This window comes from Trachypithecus francoisi, unplaced genomic scaffold (assembly GCF_009764315.1).
Source record: "Trachypithecus francoisi isolate TF-2019V2 unplaced genomic scaffold, Tfra_2.0 Lachesis_group20, whole genome shotgun sequence".
NCBI lineage: Eukaryota > Metazoa > Chordata > Mammalia > Primates > Cercopithecidae > Trachypithecus > Trachypithecus francoisi.
In genome coordinates this window covers 34,622,564-34,645,377 of record NW_022681466.1, presented here as the reverse complement: position 1 = coordinate 34,645,377, position 22,814 = coordinate 34,622,564, and the positions used below count along the sequence as shown (strand labels likewise).

Genomic DNA, 22,814 nt, shown 5'->3' with positions numbered 1-22,814 from the left:
GTCTCGGCCTCCCAAAGTGCTGGGATTACAGGCTTGAGACACCGCGCCCGGCCTTGTAAGCATTCTTAGTCCTTTATAAATTTCCCTTCTCTTTCCATTCAACCACGGGCACCAGCAACCCACCTGGATAAAGTGAAGATCTCATTTAACTTGCAGCACAATTACAGTATACCTTTAAATTTCTCTTTTCACATACTTATAATTAATATGCATTAAATGTGAACAAGTGAACATATAACTGTTTTCTATACAGTTAATGGCATCAAAATCTACCCAGTCACTCAAGTAAAAAACCAGTAACTACACAGAAAAATGTTGCAAGATCTCATTTATAGAGATAGAGATGGGAGGAGATATAGATCAAAGGATACAAAGTAGCCAATATACAGGTGGAATAAGTCAAAAGATCCAATGTACTCTACATATACTATGAGGACTATAGTTAACAACAATGTATTGTATTCAAAGTTTTTGCTAAACTAGTAAATTATAGCTGCTCTTGCCACAGGGAGTTAAAAAGGTAAAAATGGTAACTACATGAGATAAAGAATATGTTAATTTTTTCCATAATAGTAATCATTTTACTATATATATCTTATAACATCATGTTATATACCTTAAATACACATGAAACATATTAAAACAAAACAAAAGGAAATCCAAGAGTTATCTTTCATTCCTTCTTCCTCCATAATAACCTACCACACTCGATTGTACTTCTAAAATTTCTCTCAAATTTGTCCTTTTTCATCCCAAACGTTATTGCCATTCTGAGCAATCTTTTAAAACATCAAAGATCTATACCATCTTTTGTCTTCATTTTGCTTGACTTCTCTCTACAAATTCTTTTTATAAATACTCCTTGCTATTCATTCTTCCTATTACATCCTAGGAAGCTTGTGTCTCTCATAAGGATTATCCTAACTGTTCCTTTTCTCTCCCACCTTCAATCTATCTCCCACACTATAGCCAGGATTATATATTCATAAATTGCAGATCCAGCTATTTTACATATACTTAACTTTAGGGCATTTAAAATAATTTTTTTTTTTTTTTGGGGGGACAAGGTCTCACTTTGCCACCCAGTTTGGAGTGCATGGTGCAATCATAGCTCACTGCAGCCCCTATCTCCTGGGCTCAAGCGATCCTCTCGCTTCAGCCTCCTGAGTAGCTGAGACTAACAGTCCTGTGCCACCACACCCGACTAATTTTTGTATTTTTTGTAGAGACGTGTTGCCCAGGCTGGACTGAAACTCCTAGGCTCAAGTGATCAGCCCGCCTTGACTTTGCAAAATGCTAGAATTACAGGCATCAGCCATAATTTTTTTTTTTTTTTTTTTTTTTTTTTGAGAGGAGTCTCGCTCTGTCGCCCAGGCTGGAGTGCAGTGGCGTGATCTCGGCTCACTGCAAGCTCCGCCTCCCGGCCCACGCCATTCTCCTGCCTCAGCCTCCTGAGTAGCTGGGACTGCAGGCGCCCGCTACCGCACCTGGCTAATTTTTTGTATTTTTAGTAGAGACGGGGTTTCACCGTGTTAGCCAGGATGGTCTCAATCTCCTGACCTTGTGATCCGCCCACCTCAGCCTCCCAAAGTGCTGGGATTACAGGCGTGAGCCACCACGCCCAGCCAGAGCCATAATTTGAATCTCTTTTGACGTTCAGCAGAATCTCCTATCTGGGTTGCTTTTCAGAGGCTTCCAAATTAATTAAATGCTGCAAATAAGTTTCTTCATCTGGTTTTCCCAAGGAATATGAGGACAGGTCTAGACATCAACAGAAAAGTATCCTGTAACCTGTAATTCCTTCTTTTCCTCTCTCCCTCAACCTCTACTAGTGAATGTAGTGTTATTCTACTATGAATGCAGTTATTAGAAAAACAGTGATATGGGTTAATTCCCTAGGATTTATGTCCCTGTTTGAGTTAAATCACCAAGCAAACATGAACATAATTCTAAAGTTCCAAGTTTTAAACTCCCATAAACTTGGAGAAATGATATAGATTAATTCCCAAAGCATTCGTTAGATCATTAATTCAGTACCCTTCTGAGGCAAGCAATCATTCCTTAATACTTATCGTAGCTGCTTCAGAAATGAATTTATTATAGCACAGAGATTGCAAGTGCTTGTAGTGATGGATTTTATTCAGCAATGGGTACTGCTTGATACCCTTTCACCTGTTTTTCCCCAATGAAGATCAAACTGCTTTCAAATACGGAAGTGTTTTCAATTTATTATCTAGGGACAGGAACAGCATGAACAACCAAGGCACATGGGGCACGAAATTTAATGAGGCACTTACTCATCCATTCTGTATCTGCATGACCCTGAAAGTGCCTATTTATATTTTGTGCCCTCAGTATCTAACTCAACCTCTCCCTAGTTCTAGCTCTGACATTATTCCAGTATATTTGTGAATGTTCAAAGGAAAATTGATCTTCATTCTCTCTTATTTCAACTAGTAAAAGAATATTATTCAGAAGGGGCACTTTTTTTTTTTTTTGAGACAGAGTCTCGCTCTGCTGCCCAGGCTAGAGTGCAGTGGTGCGATCTTGGCTCACTGCAAGCTCTGCCTCCCGGGTTCACGTCATTCTCTTGCCTCAGCCTCCCGAGTAGCTGGGACTACAGGTACCCGCCACAACGTCCAGTTAATTTTTTGTATTTTTAGTAGAGACAGGGTTTCACCGTGTTAGCCAGGATGGTCTTGATCTCCTGACCTCATGATCCGCCCGCCTCAGCCTCCCAAAGTGCTGGGATTACAGGCGTGAGCCACCGTGCCCAGCCTAGAAGGGGCACTTTTTATACTTTGGTTCAAAGGCTTAAGAAAGCATTTAGTTCTACATGTTAATACTCCATCAATTACATTCAATAAGAATACCAAAATAAATATCCAAGTGTGTATATGATGTTAGAGGATGTAAGGGAAGACATCATTTCTCACATAGAATTTTGTATATTTAAATGGACTTCATTTATTAAAATAATTGCTTAAGCAATTACATCTAGAAGGAAAAGAAAAACCTTCCAGGCTAAACTAATTTAAATAAACAACCTTATCTGCTTAACTGGGGTTTTCTCTTTACTTTTTAAATACTAACCCCAAAGGAAAAATAAAACAGAACTCTAAGTCAAACTTAAAGCACTGATTGGAGGATCAGAATGCTTACAAAACACAAAGGTAATTAAAACAAATCTTAGAATTTTTATTTCTGAAGTAAAAGCACCAATAAAAAGATAGGAAATCTCATTTTTGCTTATTAAAATAAAATTATTCTTACCAGGTAAAGCAGAAAGGTGTGCAGCCCTGTTCCAAGCCCAACAGAAGACAAAATTCCTAAGCCTATCCAGTAGGCATACAAAAGAAACTGTTTCTCTATACGTTGCACATACTGAAAAAAAGGGATGAGGTGAAAAACGTGAATTCTCTATACAGAAATGCGGTATTTATAAACTATCATCAAAATTGAATAAACCAACTAAAATAAGTTTCAAATAGGAAAAAACTAATACGATTAAAAACCCTTCAGGCCTAATTTGTTTAATATACAATGGCAAAGATGACAAAAAGATTCATCTAACTGGAATAAAGATCTTATTTCTAAACCTTTAATAAAAGCTTTGTTTCTAAACCTTTAAAGTCCTACTATTTACAGGACACAGGAAAAAGCAAATTATGAATAAGATAATTTGAGGATATTTTAGATATATTTAAAATAAATGCTTTTAGAACTATAAAAACTTCTCTGTGATTGGCAGTAAACTGTTTTAAAATACCATTCTGAGCCATTTCTGTGATTGGCAGTAAACTGCTTTAAATTACCATTCTAGAACCATTTCCTGTTAAAATACATTAATGTTTTGCTATTTTAACAAAAGAGGCTAACAAAGCATTCCATTTTCCCATCAGTAATGTTGTACTTGTAGACTACAGGCAAATGAACCTGTCTTTTTATATAAATAAAAAGTAATCATCAACTTTGGATGAGAGGCCTCCCTATTTGGATGGGTCACAAAAATATGTTAGAGAAAATAAGAAAACTTTGGCAGTGATTAACGGATTCATGCTGCTGTAACTGAAAACCTTCAGGAAAGTTACATTTAAGTCTTTGAAGGTAGGGCCAGGCAGAGTGGCCTGTAATCCCAGCATTTTTGGAGGCCAAGGCAGGCAGATCACCTGAGGTCAGGAGTTTGAGACCAGCCTGGCCAACATGGTGAAACCCCATCTCTACGAAAGTACAAAAAAATTAGCTGGGTGTGGTGGCAGGCGCCTGTAATCCCGGCTACTTGGGAGGCTATGGCAGGAGGATTGCTTGAACCCAGGAGGCAGAGGTTGCAGTGAGCTTATATCGCGACTCTGCGCTCCAGCCTGGGTGACAGAGCGAGACTCTGTCTTAAAAAAAAAAAATCTTTGAAGGTAAAAGGAATCACATACACCAAATATAAATGCTCAGCAGCCATAAAACATCACAAGAATATTTTTAATGTATGTCTTTAAAAGTAAAACGTTTGAGATACTAGTTATGAGATAATGTTGAGGGTAGAAATTCTATAAAACCCACATTCATCCCATTTGAAACTGGGATTAGAGAATTAGAATGTGCAAGACTAGAAACAGAACTGCTCGACCTCTCACCTGTTGATGCGCTCCTTCAACATAATACGTAGCTATAAGCACAGCAAGCAGCAGTAAAAAAGACACCACAATGCTTTGACGATGCCATAATCTTAAAAACAAATAAAAAAAAAGAAATATCTCACAGTCTCACTTTCAGCATTCATCATTCTCAAAACAATTTCTTGCTGAAGCAGTTAGGTTAACTAGCTGAGCTCTTTTCCTTAAACATCATGGCCTCTTGGAGGAACAGAAGGGGGTCAAGGGAAGACACATAGGCAGAGAACCCAAGTTCTTATCATAAACCCCATTGTAGCCTTTTCCTTACCCAAAGCCTGATCTTACTAAACCTCAACTTATAATATGGAGAAGCATTATAGTATAATAGAAAGAGCACTGGCCTTCAAGTCAGAGGACCTGGGTCAGAGACCCTTCATGTTGTATTTTGGGCCAGACACTTAACCGATCTGATTCTGTTTCTTGTTTTTAAAATCTTTATTTACTTATTTTTATTTATTTTTTTGAGACGGAGTCTCACTCTGTTGCCCAGGCTGGAGTGCTGTGGTGTGACCTCAGCTCATTGCAAGCTCTGCCTCCCGGGTTCAAGCTATTCTCCTACCTCAGCCTCCCAAGTTGCTAGAACTACAGGCACGCACCACCATGCCCAGATAATTTTTGTATTTTTAATAGAGACGGGGTTTCACTATGCTGGCTAGGCTGGTCTCGAACTCCTGTCTTAGTGATCCACCTGCCTCGGCCCCTCAAAGTGCTAGGATTACAGCCGTGAGCCACCACGCCCGGCCTTTGTTTCTTTTTTTCAGAGACAGGGTCTTGCTGTCACCCAGGCTGGAGTGCAGTGGCGTGATCTTGGCTCACTTCAACCTCCTGGGTTCAAATGATTCTCCTGCCTCAGCCTCCTGAGTATCTGGGATTACAGGCGTGCACTACCACAACGGGCTAACTTTTTTTTTTTTTTTCTTTGAGACAGTCTCGCTCTGTTGCCCAGGCTGGAGTGTAGTGGTGCAATCTCAGTTCACTGCAACCTCTGCCTCCCACATTCAAGTGATCCTCTTGCCTCAGCCTCCTGAGTAGCTGGGACTATAGACACATGCCACCATGCCTGACTAATTTTTGTATTTTTAGTAGAGATGGGATTTCACCATGTTGGCCAGGCTGGTCTCTAACTACTGACCTCAGGTGATCCACCCACCTCGGCCTCCCAAAGTGCTGGGATTACAGGCATGAGCCACCACTCCTGGCCTAAAATGTTTATAATGATATACTTGTTTTACCTTCTTTATGGAGTTGCCCTAAGGATCAAAATCAGCTGAAAATGTTACAAAATACTTTATAAACTCTTAGTACAATAAAAATGTTAAGATAATAGTACAGATAATAACTTGGAAGGGCATGCAAGAAGATAAGGCACGTAAAAGTTCAACTTGTTCTTTATGGTACTTGGAACAGGGCTTACAAGTGCTAAATTTAAAGACAGAACACATTTCCATGGCAGAGTCCTTTTTCATTGGCTCAAACTATCAGTAAAACTGCCACGTATGCTGAACCTTGTCCTGCTAAAGAATCAGTGTATCTAAATTACACAGGCCTGATTTCTCCTGATGGTAAAATCAGGAGAGAAAATAAACATCATATTTTTCAGTGCTCTCCATTGCAGATTCAACATGAAAACACAGTAGAAAACTGTGATAATCCAGTAAGCAAACAGCATATAGCAATGTCTTTCCCTAATCTATTTTTCTTCAACATAAAGAAAGAAGAATAAATATGTTCCTATGGTAATATTCTAAAGGTAATTAATCTATTTTGATGGAGTAGAGGGCAGAAAGTAAAAGATTACTGATGATTTTTTAAAGGAGTAAATGAGGTGTATGCAAAAGGCAGTGGGAGAAGACCCTTTACTTTGAGGTCCATTCCTTCAAGACTACAAGGATTTCCAGAGAAAAATACTGCAAGGTAATCAGTGGCTGTCTCCACAGGACAATATTCTGCCTTTCTTCCCGCTCCTGCCTCTTCTTTTCATTCACTGAAGAGGGGTCTGAAAAGCAATAGTGCAGAGATTAAAACAGAATTTCTAACATTTATGCTTATTCTCTTCAATCACTTTAGATGAAAAGAGTTTTGTTTATTTCCCAAATAACAACTAACAGCAAGTCCTAGAGTCTTATGAAATGGCAACTGGTAGTACCTATAATCTCAGCACTTTGGGAGGCTGAGGAGGGAGGATCACTTGAGCTCAGTAGTTCAAGACCAGCCTGGCTAACATGGTGAAACTCCGTCTCTACTAATAATACAAAAATTAGCAGGGCATGATGGTATGCGCCTGTAATCCCAGCTACTAGGGAGTCTGAAGCACAAGAATCCCTTGAACCTGGGAGGCAGAGGTTGCAGCAAACTGAGAGTGTGCCACTGCAGACCAGCCTGGGTGACAGAATGAGACTCTGGTCTCAAAAAAAAAAAAAAAAAAAGGCAACTAGTCCAAACTCAGCATGGAAAGGAGATGAATCACAGTAGTTCCCCCTTATCCACAGTTTCAGTAACACGTGGTCAACTATGGTCTGAAAATATTACATGGAAAATTCTGAAAATAAGCAATTCATAAGTTTTATTGTTTTAAATTTATTTTTATTTTTTTTAAGAGACAGGGTCTCCATTCTTTTGCCCAGGCTGGAATGCAGTGGCATAATCACAGCTCACTTTAATCTCCAACTCCTGGGGTCAAGTGATCCTCCCACCTCAGCCTCCCAAGTAGCTACGACTACAGGTGTGTACCACCACACTCAGCTAATATTTTTGGTTTTTGTGGAGACGCAGTCTCCCTACTTTGCCTGGGCTCATCTGAAACTCCTAGCCTCAAACGATCCTCCCACTTTGGCCTCCCAAAGTGCTGGAATTACAGGTGTGAGCTACTGCAGCCAAGCTCCTAAGTTTTACAATGTATCTGTTCTGAGTAGTGTAATAAAATCTCACCAGTCCTGCTCCATCCAGCCCAAGACCTGATTCATCCCTTTATTTAGTACATCCGCGCTATATATGTTACCCCATTACTATATACAGAACAACACAGTGTTTTTCCTATATCCACTAGGGGTCATGAAATGTATCCCTCATGGATAAGGGGGGCTACTATATTATAGTTGCCATTTCTTAAGGAGTGTTACCTAGAGAACAACTGAGGCAAAACCAACTCCCTGCCTTGATAAACATCAGAACCTTTTGTAGAGGATGTCCTAAAGAAATGGTACTGAAAATTCCAGCAGTTGAATTTGGGAAAGAGCTATAGATTTGGGGAAAATTACTGAAGTAAGTCTAAATTGGTCCACCTTCTATGAAGGGCATTCTATCAACCTAAGATCATATTATAGAACAAAGTGGTTTAGATCACAAAATGCTGAGGCAAACTAGTTGGTTCTAAACCTGGCTCTGCCTTCTACTAGTAATTTGATGTTTGTGTCTCAGTTTTCTCTTCTGTAAAATGGGGATCACAATAGTACTTGTGTACACAAAGTACACAGAAGTACTGAAAATAGTACTTTTCAGGATCCTTGTAAGGATTAAATGAGATCATATATGTAAAGTTCTCAGAAGAGTTTAACACTTAGTAAGTGTCCAATTAAGGTTAGCTATTAATTGTCACCATCCATTGAAATTACAAAATGCTTTTTTTAATGAGACAGGGTCTCATTCTGTTGCCCAGTCTGGGGTGCACGTGGCAGCACGATCTCGGCTCACTGCAACCTCCACCTCCCTGGTTAAAGCGGTTCTCCTGCCTGAGCTTCCTGAGTAGCTGGGATCACAGGCATCTGCCACCACGCCCGGCTAGTTTTTTTGGTATTTTCAGTAGAGATGAGGTTTCACCATGTTGGCCAGGCTAGTTTCAAACTCCTAACCTCAAGTGATCCCCATCTTGGCCTCCCAAAGTGCTAGGATTACAGGTGTGAGCCACCAGGCCTGGCACAAAATGCATATACACTGTAAATTGGTAATTCTATTTCTAGGAATGATTAGGTATAAGGTGAAATGACTTGCACAACTTCATTCACCGCAGCATTATTTGTATTGGCAAAAAATAATCAATAAGCTACATATTACCAATAGAGGACAGAAGAGTGATTAAAGTATGGCACACTCATTAAATGGAAAGAAAAACTAAGCAGTCATAATAAAAAATACTTCTTTTTTTTTGAGACAGGGTCTTGCTCTGTCACCCAGCGTGGAGTGCAGTGGTGTGATCACAGCTCACTGCAGCCTTGTGGGCTCAAGCGATCCTCTCACCTTAGTTTTTCCAGTAGCTAGCTAGAACTTCAGGTGCATATGATCACATCCAGCAAATTTTTAAAATATTTTGTAGAGATGAGGTTTCCCTGTGTTGCCCTGGCTGGTCTCAAACTCCTGGGCTCAAGAGATCCTCCCGCCTTGGCCTCTCAAAGTGTTGGGATTATAGGCGTGAATCACCACGCCTAGCCTAAGAATAAGTTTTTCATGTACAGTTATAGCACAATCTCTAAAATGTTTTTAATTTTTTTTTTTTTTTGAGACAGAGTCTCGCTCTGTCACCCAGGCTGGAGTGCAGTGGCCGGATCTCAGCTCACTGCAAGCTCCACCTCCCGGGTTTACGCCATTCTCCTGCCTCAGTCTCCCGAGTAGCTGGGACTACAGAAGCCCGCCACCTCGCCCAGCTAGTTTTTTGTATTTTTTAGTAGAGAGGGGGTTTCACGGGGTTAGCCAGGATGGTCTCAATCTCCTGACCTCGTGATCCGCCCGTCTCGGCCTCCCAAAGTGCTGGGATTACAGGTTTGAGCCACCGCGCCCGGCCCTAAAATGTTAAGTAAAAAATACATGGTACAAAAGAGTAAGTGTGACCTGCTAATGTTAATTTTAAATTCCAATGGGGTGAGCAGTAGAGGAAGAATATACAAACATATGTGCTCGCTAAAAGGAAAGAAAAAAATAGCACACAAAAAAGCTCCTAATGGGAAGACACTATGATGTATGCAATGCCCATCTTGGAATCCTGAAACTCTTGGTGAAATTGTCAAGTTTATTGATAACCAAAGTAACCCAAAAGTCAGATCAGTGCTGCAAAATGTCGTCCGCAAGGCAATACGGTGATTAAAACAAACAAATGAGGCCGGGCGCGGTGGCTCACGCCTGTAATCCCAGCACTTTGGGAGGCCAAGGCGGGTGGACCACCTGAGGTCAGGAGTTCACCCTGGCCAACATGGTGAAACACCATCTCTACTAAAAATACAAAAATTGGCTGGGTGTGGTGGCGCATGCCTTTAATTCCAGTTACTCGGGAGGCTGAGGCAGGAGAATTGCTTGAACCCGGGAGGCGGACGTTGCAGTGAGCCGAGAATGCACCATTACACTCCAGCCTGGTGACAGAGCGAGACTCCGTCTCAAACAAACAAACAAACAAACAAATGAAAACTACTATTTCAGATAGCTTGCACTTCCTCTAAAAGAGGAGAATTGCTGTGAAAATACTGCCACACTAGAGTATTATTTGCAATGTGTTTGAGATGTCAAACAATTCAAAAGCTAAAAAACAACAGCATGATTACTAGAAAAGAAAAACTTTTCTTTCATTTTCCTTTAAATGCATGAAGGAAAGTTTCTACTTAAATCATCCATATTAATAAAGGTCATCATTTTCAGTGCAACTGTATAAACAGGAGTCAAATACACTGAAATTTACCACAAATTCCAATTTGGCTAAAATACAAGTTTATTCATCTCAAACTATAATTTTAAAATAAATTTTTAAATGATATTCACATTCTAACTTTTTTGTTAACTAACACATTTAACTGTATACTTAAGAACAGTGTAGCCGGGCGTGGTGGCTCAAGTCTGTAATCCCAGCACTTTGGGAGGCCGAGACGGGCGGATCACGAGGTCAGGAGATCGAGACCATCCTGGTTAACACGGTGAAACCCCGTCTCTACTAAAAAAAATACAAAAAACTTGCCGGGCGAGGTGGCGGCGCCTGTAGTCCCAGCTACTCCAGAGGCTGAGGCAGGAGAATGGCGTGAACCCGGGAGGTGGAGCTTGCAGTGAGCTGAGATCCGGCCACTGCACTCCAGTCTGGGCGGCAGAGCCAGACTATGTCTCAAAAAAAAAAAAAAAAAAGAACAGTGTAGTAAGTTTATAATCTACTTCTAGAATTACAAAATAGCACAATAAAATTGAGCACTGAGCAAAGCCAAATAAACACTGACCATACCATAAGATTAACAAGTAATCTTGCACCTGGAACACTGTTTATGTGATTGTAGCCAGGCTGCTTCTGCCATCACTGTGAAAAATCACCTTACAGGCCCTGACTGACCCATAATTTAATTTACTAAGAAGATATTAATATAAGATTAAAAATACAAGAAGTAATATATCTCTATTTTATTCCAATGAAAACTATATCATTTAAACCCATAGCACTCCTCCCTCCAAACCATCAAAATTTACCTGTGAAATTTCCATTATGTTGTTCCTTGTTCATTGCTACACGTCTCTGGTCACAATTTTTTCCATTCTCTGCCATTTCATAGATCAGTAACTCTTGAGGAGCTAATACAGCAAAATAAAATCCAGCAATACGTTACAAACTTCTGCTGTGTAGCCATGACTGAATAAAACTGAATACAGGAATAACATCACAGTAATAACCCATACGATATGTATGACGTGTTTACACTTTTTTCTTTTATAACCAAACTTTGAACAATTTATATAGATATTCCAATACAAATAGTAAAAATATAAAAGCCATATCGTTGTAAACCTTTTCCTAGTAGTTATTTCAGGGATTTTCCAGATTGAAATTTGGAGGTAATTTGTCCACAGAAGGAGGATATCAAGCATTAGCACCTCCAAATGTTAACACACTAGAAGGTCTAATATCTTTCTAATTTACAATTTAATATCATACTACTATGTACTCAGAATTAATCTTATCATGTTTACCTTTTTACCATTTTCTTTCATATTTCCTTTAATATTATTATATAAAAATAGAATATACTATGAAAGATGCTGCAAATGTTGATACATAAATCTAAGATCATAGACCAGTTTTTTTTTTTTTTTGAGACGGAGTCTCGCTCTGTCGCCCAGGCTGGAGTGCAGTGGCCGGATCTCAGCTCACTGCAAGCTCCGCCTCCCAGGTTTACGCCATTCTCCTGCCTCAGCCTCCCAAGTAGCTGGGACTACAGGCGCCCGCCACCTCGCCCGGCTAGTTTTTTGTTTTTTTTTTTTTTGTATTTTTTAGTAGAGACGGGGTTTCGCCGTGTTAGCCAGGATGGTCTCAATCTCCTGACCTCGTGATCCGCCCATCTCGGCCTCCCAAAGTGCTGGAATTACAGGCTTGAGCCACCGCGCCCGGCCATAGACCAGTTTTATTTAGGAAACAATTCTACTGAATAAAATGATATGGGCAAAAAAAAATTTTTTTTGAAATGTTTAAGATAGTTAAATGTACTTTATTTATAACATGCTTCATACTACAGATATCAGTGCTTCTACTTTAAATCACTGTAATACAACATATAATAAAAACCAGAATGCCTGTGATTGTATCATTCTTCAGGTGTTAGTAAAGCAAAACTTTCACTCAAAAAGTATATCACTTCAATAAAAGGCTAAAATGCTCAATAAAAGGCTAAAACGCTGAGTCCTTAATACAATATTAAAACTTGCCCAGACACTTATAAAAAGACAACTGGGGCCAGGTGCGGTGGCTCATGCCTATAATCCTAGCGCTTTGGGAGGCCAAGGTGGCGTGATCGCTTGAGGTCAGGAGTTTGAGGCCAGTCTGGGCTACACAGTGAAATCTCATCTCTACATACGATAAATAAAATAGCCAGGAGTGATGACCCATGCCTGTAGTTCTAGTTGCTCAGGAGGCTGAGGTGGGAGGATTGCTTGGGCTCTGGGGTTCAAGGCTACAGTGAGGTATGACTGTGCCACTGCATTATAGCCTGGGCAAGAGGGAGACCCTGCTTAAAAAAAAAAAAAAAAAAAAAGAAAGAAAGTGAAAATAAATACAACCCACAGGGGAAAGTATTCACAAATCACATATATTTCATAAGATGCATGTACCTGGACTGCAAACTCTTACAACTCAGTAATAAAAAGCAAATAATCCAATTAATAAACAGAGAGGAGCTGCACAGATATTTCTCCAAAGATAAACAAATCGTTAATAAGTACATAAAAAGATGTCTATCATCTTCAGCCATCAAGGAAATGCAAATTAAACCACAATGAGATACAATCTCATACCTGTTAGGATGGTTATAGTAAAAAAGACAGATAATAGGCTGGGTGAGGTGGCTCATGCCTGTAATCCCAGCACTTTGGGAGGCCAAGGCAGGCGGATCATGAGGTCAGGAGTTCAAGACCAGCCTGCCCAAAATGGCGAAACCCCGTCTCTACTAAAAATACAAAAATTAGCCAGGTGTGGTGGTGAGGACCTGTAACCCAGCTACTCGAGAGGCTGAGGCAGGAGAATCGCTTGAACCCCGGAGGCGGAGGTTGCAGTGAGCCGAGATTGTGCCACTGTACTCCAGCCTCGGCAACAAGAGCAAGACTCTGTCTCAAAAAAAAAAACAAAAACAGATAATAATTAATAACAAGTGCTAGTGAGGATGTAGAGAAATCGGAACTGCTGAAGGGAATGCAAAAGAGTTCAGCTGCTTTGGAAAACAATCTGTCAGCTCCTCCAAAGGTAAAATACAGTTATCAAATGACTCAGCAATTCAGGAATGTTCATAGTGACACTGTCAACAGACAAAAGATGTTATTTTTTTATTTTTATTTTTTTTGAGATGGAGTCTCACTCTGTCGCCCAGGCTGGAGTGCAGTGGCGTGATCTCGGCTCACTGCAACCTCCGCCTCCTGAGTTCAAGCGATTCTCCTGCCTCAGCCTCCCGAGTAACTGAGTTACAGGTGCCCGCCACCATGCCTGGCTAATTTTTGTATTTTTAGTAGAGACGGGGTTTCGCCATTTTGGGCAGGTTGGTCTTGAACTCCTGACCTTGTGATCCACCTGCCTCAGCCTCCCAAAGTTCTGGGATTACAGGCGTGAGTCACTGCACCCAGCCTATAACCCAAATGTCTTATGAACTGATGAATGGATATAGGAAATATGGTATATAGTATATCCAAAGAATGAAATATTAATCAGCCATAAAAAGAAATAAAGTAGTAATACATACTACTGCATCAATGGAGTCTGAAAATATGCTAAGTGAAAAAAGTCAGTCACAAAAGACTACATGTTATGATTCCCATTTATATGAAATTTCCAGAATATGCATATCCATAACAACAGAAAGTAGCAAATTAGCTGGAGAAAGATGGGGAGTAGCTGCCAATGAGTTGTGAGTTTCTTTCTGGGGTGCTAATGTTCTAAACTTGTTTTGATAGTTGCATAGATGTGAACATACTGTTTAAATGGGTGAATTATATGATATGTGAATTATGTTTCAATAAAGCTGTTTAAGAACAGTTACCAGCAGGAACTATCTGAACTTCCAAATATTCATAGGAAATATATGTTGTGAGTACATATGAATAATAATACATATGAAAAAGAATGGTATACTGTTCTACAAATCTCATTTATTCATTCATTCATTTCGTTATGTTGCCCAGGCTGGTCTCGAACTCCTGGCCTGAAGCGATCCTCCTGCCTCGGCTTCCCAAAGTGGTAGGATCCCACGCATGAGCCACTACCCAGGCTTGTCTATATTTAATAGAAGACCCAAGAGTATTAGGAGTATTCTCATGGCCAAGTGGCTCAAATTTTTATATTTTATGAGCAGATTCAGTGACAGTTTAGAATTCAAAGTCAGATATATGAGTTAGGGGGTTATATTATTAAGAAAGAAAACTCATGAAATCACTTGATAAGGTCTGTTTACCCATTCACTCAAAAAATATTAACTGAACACTCTGTATGTGCCAAGAGTCATGCTAGATTTATATTTAGCTGATCAGAATATATGGTCATGGGTCCAATCTTCCTGTAGTTTGATAGCTGGTGCTAATTTATTCCTTGACTAAACTATAATTATTGTAAATATTTTCAAAATTTATGCCTCATAAAGGAAAACAAGTGAAAGACTACAAAAATGACGGAAAAAAAAGCACACATTCAACTGTGTAATATTCTCCTTTTTAAAGTACAATCCATTTGTGGATACCTTTGTTTTGTTGTCTTCAATGCTGAATAAGCAAATAAACATATCAAGAAATAAAATAAAGGTTTCTATTAGTATAGATATCCTTAAGTAGACAATCATAAGATTTAAAATCTGGGCCGGGCGCGGTGGCTCAAGCCTGTAATCCCAGCACTTTGGGAGGCCGAGATGGGCGGATCACGAGGTCAGGAGATCGAGACCATCCCGGCTAACACGGTGAAACTTTGTCTCTACTAAAAAATACAAAAAACTAGCCGGGCGAGGTGGCGGGCGCCTGTAGTCCCAGCTACTCGGGAGGCTGAGGTAGGAGAATGGCGTGAACCCGGGAGGCGGAGCTTGCAGTGAGCTGAGATCCGGCCACTGCACTCCAGCCCGGCGACAGAGTGAGACTCCTTCTCAAACAAAAACAAAAACAAAAACAAAAACAAAAAAGATTTAAAATCTGAAAAATCTGGATTTGATCCCAGATTTGCCACTAACTAGCTGTGTGATCTTAAGCAAAGTTTCATTTTCTTTAGGCCTTGATTTTTTGCATTCACAAAATGAGGACAATAATTGCCACTTTCAAATGATTGATGTGTAGATGAAATAATCTATGTATGTATATATATGTTTGTTGATATGCATGCATGTGTGACTATAAATGCCAATACATCAAAAGGGTAGGAGGTAATAAACTTACAAAATGCCTAAAATAGAAAAACAACTTCACGGCACATGCCTCATTGTTACCGTATCAGTGATGGCAGTGTTGTTCATTCAGCTCTCATTTTAAAAGTTCTTGGGTCTCCAATGGGCACTGAGGATACAAATATGAATAGAATAAGGAGGTCCCTGTCCTCAAGAGGATCACAGTCTGGTAAAGAAGCCAAACGAACACAAGAAATCAATTGGCCGGGCGCGGTGGCTCAAGCCTGTAATCCCAGCACTTTGGGCGGCGGAGACGGGTGGATCGCGAGGTCAGGAGATCGAGAACATCCTGGCTAACACGGTGAAACCCCGTCTCTACTAAAAAATACAAAAAACTAGCCGGGCGAGGTGGTGGGCGCCTGTAGTCCCAGCTTCTCGGGAGGCTGAGGCAGGAGAATGGCGTGCACCTGGGAGGCGGAGCTTGTAGTGAGCTGAGATCCGGCCACTGCACTCCAGCCTGGGCGACAGAGCGAGACTCCGTCTCAAAAAAAAAAAAAAGAAATCAATTATAATGCGATGAAATAGGCATTTAAATAAAATTAGATGAAAAGACAATGTTTTAGTTAGGTCTTAAGAGTCTAACAGGGCCAGGCACGATGGCTCACGCCTATAATCCCAACAGTTTGGGAGGCCCAGGTGGGTGGATCACAAGGTCAGGAGATCGAGACCATCCTGGCTAACATGGCGAAACCCCGTCTCTACAAAAAATACAAAAGAAATCCAGGCGCGGTGGTGGGCGCCTATAGTCCCAACTACTTGGGAGGCTGAGGCAGGAGAATGGCTTGAACCCACGAGGCAGAGCTTGCAGTGAGCCGAGATCGCACCACTGCACTCCAGCCTGGACGACAGAGAAAGAAAAAAAAAAAAAAAAGAGTCTAACAGACTGGAGAAATTTGTAAATCTATCTAAACATCAGTTTTTCTTAGTTTGTAAAACAGAGATAACATGACACACATCAGAGGGTTGAGGATTAAACAAGGTAATGTACATAAAATACTAACATATTGCCTCACCTTTCATGTGACCTCAACATATACTAGCTATGATGAAGTCTATGAAGTAGAAAATACTATGGGAGCTCAGAGGACAATATATTCAGACAAGTTCATAGAAGCTGAAATTTTGACTTTGCAAACTTAAGTCATACTTGTGTGAAGATTCAGCAAAAAATATAATGTAGCTCAAGCAATTACAAAACAACAACAATAAAAACCAAAGATGTTAGAGCATCACAATACGATTACAAAATGGAAATCTATTTCACAAATCTTAATTTTATTAATAAAAAAATCAACTGAGGATGTTTGAAATGGAACCATATAAAAAAGTTAATGATTTTCCACCTGCCATTTAAACTTGAAACTATACTTAAGTTCTGCAAATACTTAAAACTATGTGGGTTTGGCTGGTTGTGGTGGCTCATGCCTGTAATTCCAGCACTTTGGGAGGCTGAGGCGGGCAGATCACCTGAGGTCAGGAGTTCGAGACCAGCCTGGCCAACATGGCAAAACCCCATCTCTACTAAAAATACATAAATTAGCTGGGTGTGGTGGCTTGCGCCTGTAATCCCAGCTATTTGGGAGGCTGAGGCAGGCGAATCACTTGAACCCAGGAGGTGGAGGTCGCAGTGAGCTGAGATCGCACCACTGCACTCCAGCCTGGGCAACAGAGCAGGACTCCATCTCAAGCAAAAAAAAAAAAAAAAAAACCGATGTGTGTCCATATTCAACCAAATCTTACAGGCAATATCTTTTAAAAATATTTTAAAGATATTTAAACATTTGTGAATATCTAAACATATGATGTTTACATATAAGATATTTAAGGATATTTAAGATATTTTAAAGCCAGCCATTCATCTCTATCACAGTAAGTAAAATTTATTTAATCTGTGATGAAAAGATAAACAGGGCACAAAAGGGTTTGCTTTACAAATAACATTCTAAAACCTTTCCCTACAAAACACTGACAATTGAACTCATTTGCCCCTATTTACTCTTTCTCATAGTGTCATTGTTTTACCCAAAACATTTTGGGTCTATGAGTGCATACTTATAACAATGGTATTGCACAATTATTTGAACGTTTTGTTTTTAAGCTATTGCAATAGCGGTTTTCATTTGAGCAAATAATGTGTTCTTACACAATGTGCTAAAAAAGAAGAGCATACTGACATTTCCTTCTCCAAAATTCTGTTTAGAAAACATAATAGTCTGAAATTTTGTTTTGTAAGAAATAACCCAGGGAATGAAGTTATTTTCATCAGTCTATTTCTTCACGAACAAAATAAATTCACAGTTTAAAAAACAACTTTTCAAAACCTTTTTGTCATTCCCAAAAGAAGGAAATATAGCGGAAGGCCAAACAAGAGGGCCACTGTTTAAACAGTTAAGCTTAAAAAGAATCAAAATCTTTTTTTTTTTTTTTTTTTTGCATTTTGACCATTTAGGATGATTTAAAACCATCCCAAGTATGAAACTATCAAAATAAAAGAACCACTAGTGTTTTTTTTTTTTTCCAGACGGAGTCTCGCTCTGTCGCCCAGCCTGGAGTGCAGTGGCCGGATCTCAGCTCACTGCAAGCTCCACCTCCCGGGTTCACGCCATTCTCCTGCCTCTGCCTCCCGAGTAGCTGGGACTACAGGCGCCCACCACCTCGCCCGGCTAGTTTTTTGTATTTTTTAGTAGAGACGGGGTTTCACTGTGTTAGCCAGGATGGTCTCGATCTCCTGACCTCGTGATCCGCCCGTCTCGGCCTCCCAAAGTGCTGGGATTACAGGCTTGAGCCACCGCGCCCGGCCAAGAACTACTAGTGTTCTAAATAGTTAAGCTTATAAAAATTTCAAAGCTTTTCTGTATTTTAACCATTTTGTAAAGGATTTTACATTTTTCCTTGCCTTTCAAAATTCCCTTGAAAACATCCTCAATTACTTTGCCTCTTCTTCCCCCAATCATACATACTGTAAAACTTTGCAAAACTGCAATGCCTCCAGAATCCTCTGCATTCTTATGATCTGTCGAAACAGCTGAACATAACTGAAGAAAATCACACAATTACACAGCCACTTCAAATTCTTAATTCAACAAATATGTATCAATGGTCCATTATGTGCCAATTATTATTATTATCATTATTATTTTGAGACAGTCTCACTGTGTTGCCCAGGCTGGAGTGCAGTGGCATGATCTCAGTTCACTGCAACCTCTGTTTCCTGGGTTCAAGTGATTCTCCTGTCTCAGCCTCCCAAGTAACTGGGACTACAAGCACCCATCACCACGCCCGGCTAATTTTTGTATTTTTAGTAAAGATGGGGTTTTACTATGTTGGCCAGGCTGGTCTTAAACTCCTGACCTCGTGATCAACCCACCTCGGCCTCCCAAAGTGCTGGGATTACAGGCGTGAGCCACGGTGCCCCGCCTATTATTATTTTTGAGACAGAGTCTCACTCTGTTTCGCAGGCTGGCGTGCAATAGCACAATATTGCACGATCTCAGTTCACTGCAACCTCCGCCTCCCGGGTTCAAACAATCCTCCTGCCTCAGCTTCCTAAGTAGCTGGGACTACATGTGTGCACCACCATGACAGGCTAATTTTTATAGAGATGGGGTTTCGCCATGTTGTCCAGGCTGGTCTCAAACTCCTGGGCTCAAGTGATCCGCCCATCTCAGCCTCCCAAAGTACTGGGATTAAAGGCTTGAGCCACTGTACCCAGCCCAGTTATTAAGATGCCAAATCTCAAACCTAAAATTGATGATTCCTGCTAATCTTTTTTTTTTACTTTGACAATATTTCATTCTTTGTTCTTGCTCTTAAAATGTTTTACCCTCCTTTTTCCTTTCTTATTTTCAGACGCTGACTTTTTTTTTAGACAGGGTCTCACTCTGTCCCCTTTGCTGCAGTGCAGTGGTGCAATAATGGCTTACTGCTCCCTCGACCTCCTGGGTTCAAGTGATCCTCCCACTTCAGTCTCCCGAGCAGCTGGAACTACAGGAACATGCCACCATGTCAAGCTAATTTTTGTATTTTTTTTTGTAGAGACTGGGTTTCCTCATGTTGCCCAGGCTGGTCTTGAACTCCTGGGCTCAAGTGATCCCCCAGCCTTGGCCTCCCAAAGTGCTGGGATTACAGGTATGAACCGTGTCTAGCCCTGTTACATTTTTTTAAACAACAAAAGCAGTGAGAGAATTCGCCAATCCCACTACTACTAAGCCTACTAAAATATTTACACTTCACCCATGTCAGCATTCTTTCTCTCTTTATGACTCGGCAGTGTCCTCTACTTACCAAAGGCCATTATGTCAATATATATATCATTCCCTTCCTCCTTCTCAGGGACTTTACTCCTTCTGTTCTCACTGTGTAATCAATCTTTACCCCTTTATTCTCACCAGAAAATAAGCATTATTCAGTATTTCCCATTTTTCATTCCTCCTTCATAAACAGTTCTCAAAACAGTTGCCTACAGTCTCCACTTACTCATCACTATATTTCTGCCTGATCCATTGTGGTATGACTTCTGCCCCGACAAATAAAAATGAATTGCTTTTGTGAAGATCACTGATTACCTCCATTTGCCAAATCCAAAGGACACATCTTACTGAACCTCTTACCTTCACTGAACACAAGTAGCCACTCCCTATTTCTTGAAATACTTTCATTTTCCTTCCTATTTCTCTGACGGTTCCCCCTGCTCTACGTCCTGGGGTTCTTCAAAGCCTGGTCCTAGATTCCTTTTTGTATTCCCTTTATACTCTCTCCCTAATGATGTCATGTATTCACTCAGCCTTAAATACCCTCTACATACTGACAATTCTTTCTTTCAAAGGCAAAATGATGTTGCAATACTGCTTTATGAAAGTGCTTTATGAATATGCTGTAAGAATAATTAGAATCACAGAAGGAACCTTAAAGAGTATCAAGCCTATTCTACTTATTCACAGATAAACATCTCAGAGGTAAGTGACTTGTATAATGTCACAGAACAAGTTAGTGGCAAACCTGGAGGCAGGACCCAGATATAACGGTCATCTTAGTAGTACACTGACCTATTGGGAGGACAACCCCACCCTCCAAACTAAATCAAAAATTATTTTTCTGAGAATATTGAAAGGGACAAGCTCAATCTAGAAAAGTGAGGTAACATAAGAGCTGGCCCCAAAATGTGATTTAGGAGTTAAAGACTCAAATCTTTTTTCTTGAGATAGTCTTTCTCTGTCACCCAGGCTGGCGTGCAGTGGAGCAATCACAGCTCACTGTAACCTCCACCTTCAGTGGAGCAATCAGAGCTCACTGCAACATCTGCCTTCCAGGTTCAAGCCATTCTCCTGCCTCAGTCTACCCAGTAGCTGGGATTACAGGCATGCGCCCCCATGCCCGGCTAATTTTTTTGTATTTTTTAGTAGAGACGGGGTTTCACCATGTTGGCCACGCTGGTCTTGAACTCCTGACCTCAGGCGATCCGCTAGCCTCGGCCTCCCAAAGTGTTGGGGTTACAGGCATAAGCCACTGTGCCTGGCCTAAGACTCAAATTTAATCAAAATGGGAGTACAGGTTGCTGTAGGTTTTTTATGTTACACTGGGGGGCATTATTAGGCTGGATTCATAACCATAAAATTATTAACTAAACTGCCTGAAAAAAATAATTTAAGGGGACTGGTTTTATGATAAAAGAGAAGTTAAACAAAACAAAATGGTAACTCTATCTCCAGCACAGTGCAGAAGAAGTTAGCCTATAAATCTCGTATCTATTGGGGCACACAGCATGATTATCAAGGCCTTTGATCATCTCACCATCCATCTTTGAATTCATGCTCCCAAATAGTATTTTGTGTATAATCTGACTTCTCATGCCAACTGGCTATAAGGAGAGTATATGCTTGTAATGGGCTGAATTGTGCCCCCTCAAATTCATATGGCGAAGTCCTAATAGTCATGTGACTATAATTTGGAGATACTGCCTTTAAGAAGCTAACCAAGGTTAAATGAGGTAATAAGGGTGGTACCCCTAATAAGGACTCATGTCCTTATTGGAAGAAGTACCAGACAGTTTTCTCTTCTACCTGGACACAGAGGAAAGACTATGTAAGGACACAGAGAGAAGGTGGCTGTCTGTAAGCCGGGAAGAGAGTCCTCACCAGAAATAAACCCTGCTGGCACCTTGATCTTGGACTTGCAGCCTACAAAACTGGGAGAAAAACAATTTCTGTTGTTTAAACCATCCGATCTGTGGTATTCTGTCATGACAACCCTAGCAGAGCAATACAATGATGATTAGTATAAATAAGGGTATCCAGATTGCAGAATAGTTTTGTTTGTTTTGTTTTGTTTTTTTGTAGAGACAGAGTCTCACTATGTTACCCAGAGTGATCTTCTGGGTACCAAGTGATCCTCCTGTCTTGGCCTCCCAAAGTGCTAGGATTACAGGTGAGAGCCATCTTGTCTAGCTAGACTACCTTTTATCCAGAAAAACCTGATGTATTTTACTGCATGTGTCTTCAAACTGCAACAGTGACTAATCTAGCATCAACATACCCTGTTAATCTTACTTATTATCATCTTCATCATGACCCATTTTATAGGGAAAAAGGAAAACTTGGTGGCTGAAAGCTGCCAATATGTCCTGACTTACTAGTTATATGATTTCAGGTTAAATAATTTGCATTTGTGCATATTTGTAAAATATCTCCATCCTTATTTTTCTTTTTTGAGATGGAGTTTTGCTCTTGTTGCCCAGGCTGGAGTGCAATGGCGCGATCATGGCTCACTGCAACCTCCGCCTCCTGAGTTCAAGCGATTCTCCTGCCTCAGCCTCCCGAGTAGCTGGAATTACAGGTGTGTGCCACCACACCCAGTTACTTTTTGTATTTTTAGTAGAGACAGGGTTTCACCATGTTGGCCAGGTGGGTCTCAAACTCTTGACCTTAGGTGATCTACCCACCTTGGCCTCCCAAAGTGCTGGGATTACAGGTGTGAGCCACTGTGCCCACCCCCCTTCCCTATTTTTATGTCACCCTTAAATGTTTTTGTTTTGCTTTGGGGGATTCTCAACAAGTTCGTTTCTCTACTTTAAGATAATTTTTTTTTTGAGACGGAGTTTCACTCTTGTTGCCCAGGCTTGAGTGCAATGGCACAATTTCGGCTCACTGCAACCTCTGCTTCCCAGAATCAAGTGATTCTCCTGTCTCAGCCTCCCAAGTAGCTGGGATTACAGACGTCTGCCACCACGCCCGGCTAATTTTTTGTATTTAGTAGAGATGGGGTTTCACCATGTTGGTCAGGCTGGTCTGGAACTCCT

General features: G+C 40.6%; 1 protein-coding gene across 1 annotated transcript in view; it reads right to left on the bottom strand.

Moving 5' to 3' along the window:
* VMP1 (vacuole membrane protein 1) overlaps positions 1-22,814 on the bottom strand; it is a 144,912-nt gene that overhangs the window by 108,514 nt on the left and 13,584 nt on the right. The window contains exons 2-5 of the mRNA XM_033183714.1: positions 11,094-11,195; positions 6,528-6,663; positions 4,629-4,719; positions 3,274-3,384 (exon numbers count right to left, since the gene is read on the bottom strand). Coding sequence (XP_033039605.1) covers positions 3,274-3,384; positions 4,629-4,719; positions 6,528-6,663; positions 11,094-11,169 — 414 coding nt within the window. The 5' untranslated portion in view covers positions 11,170-11,195. The remainder of the gene's footprint in view (positions 1-3,273; positions 3,385-4,628; positions 4,720-6,527; positions 6,664-11,093; positions 11,196-22,814) is intronic.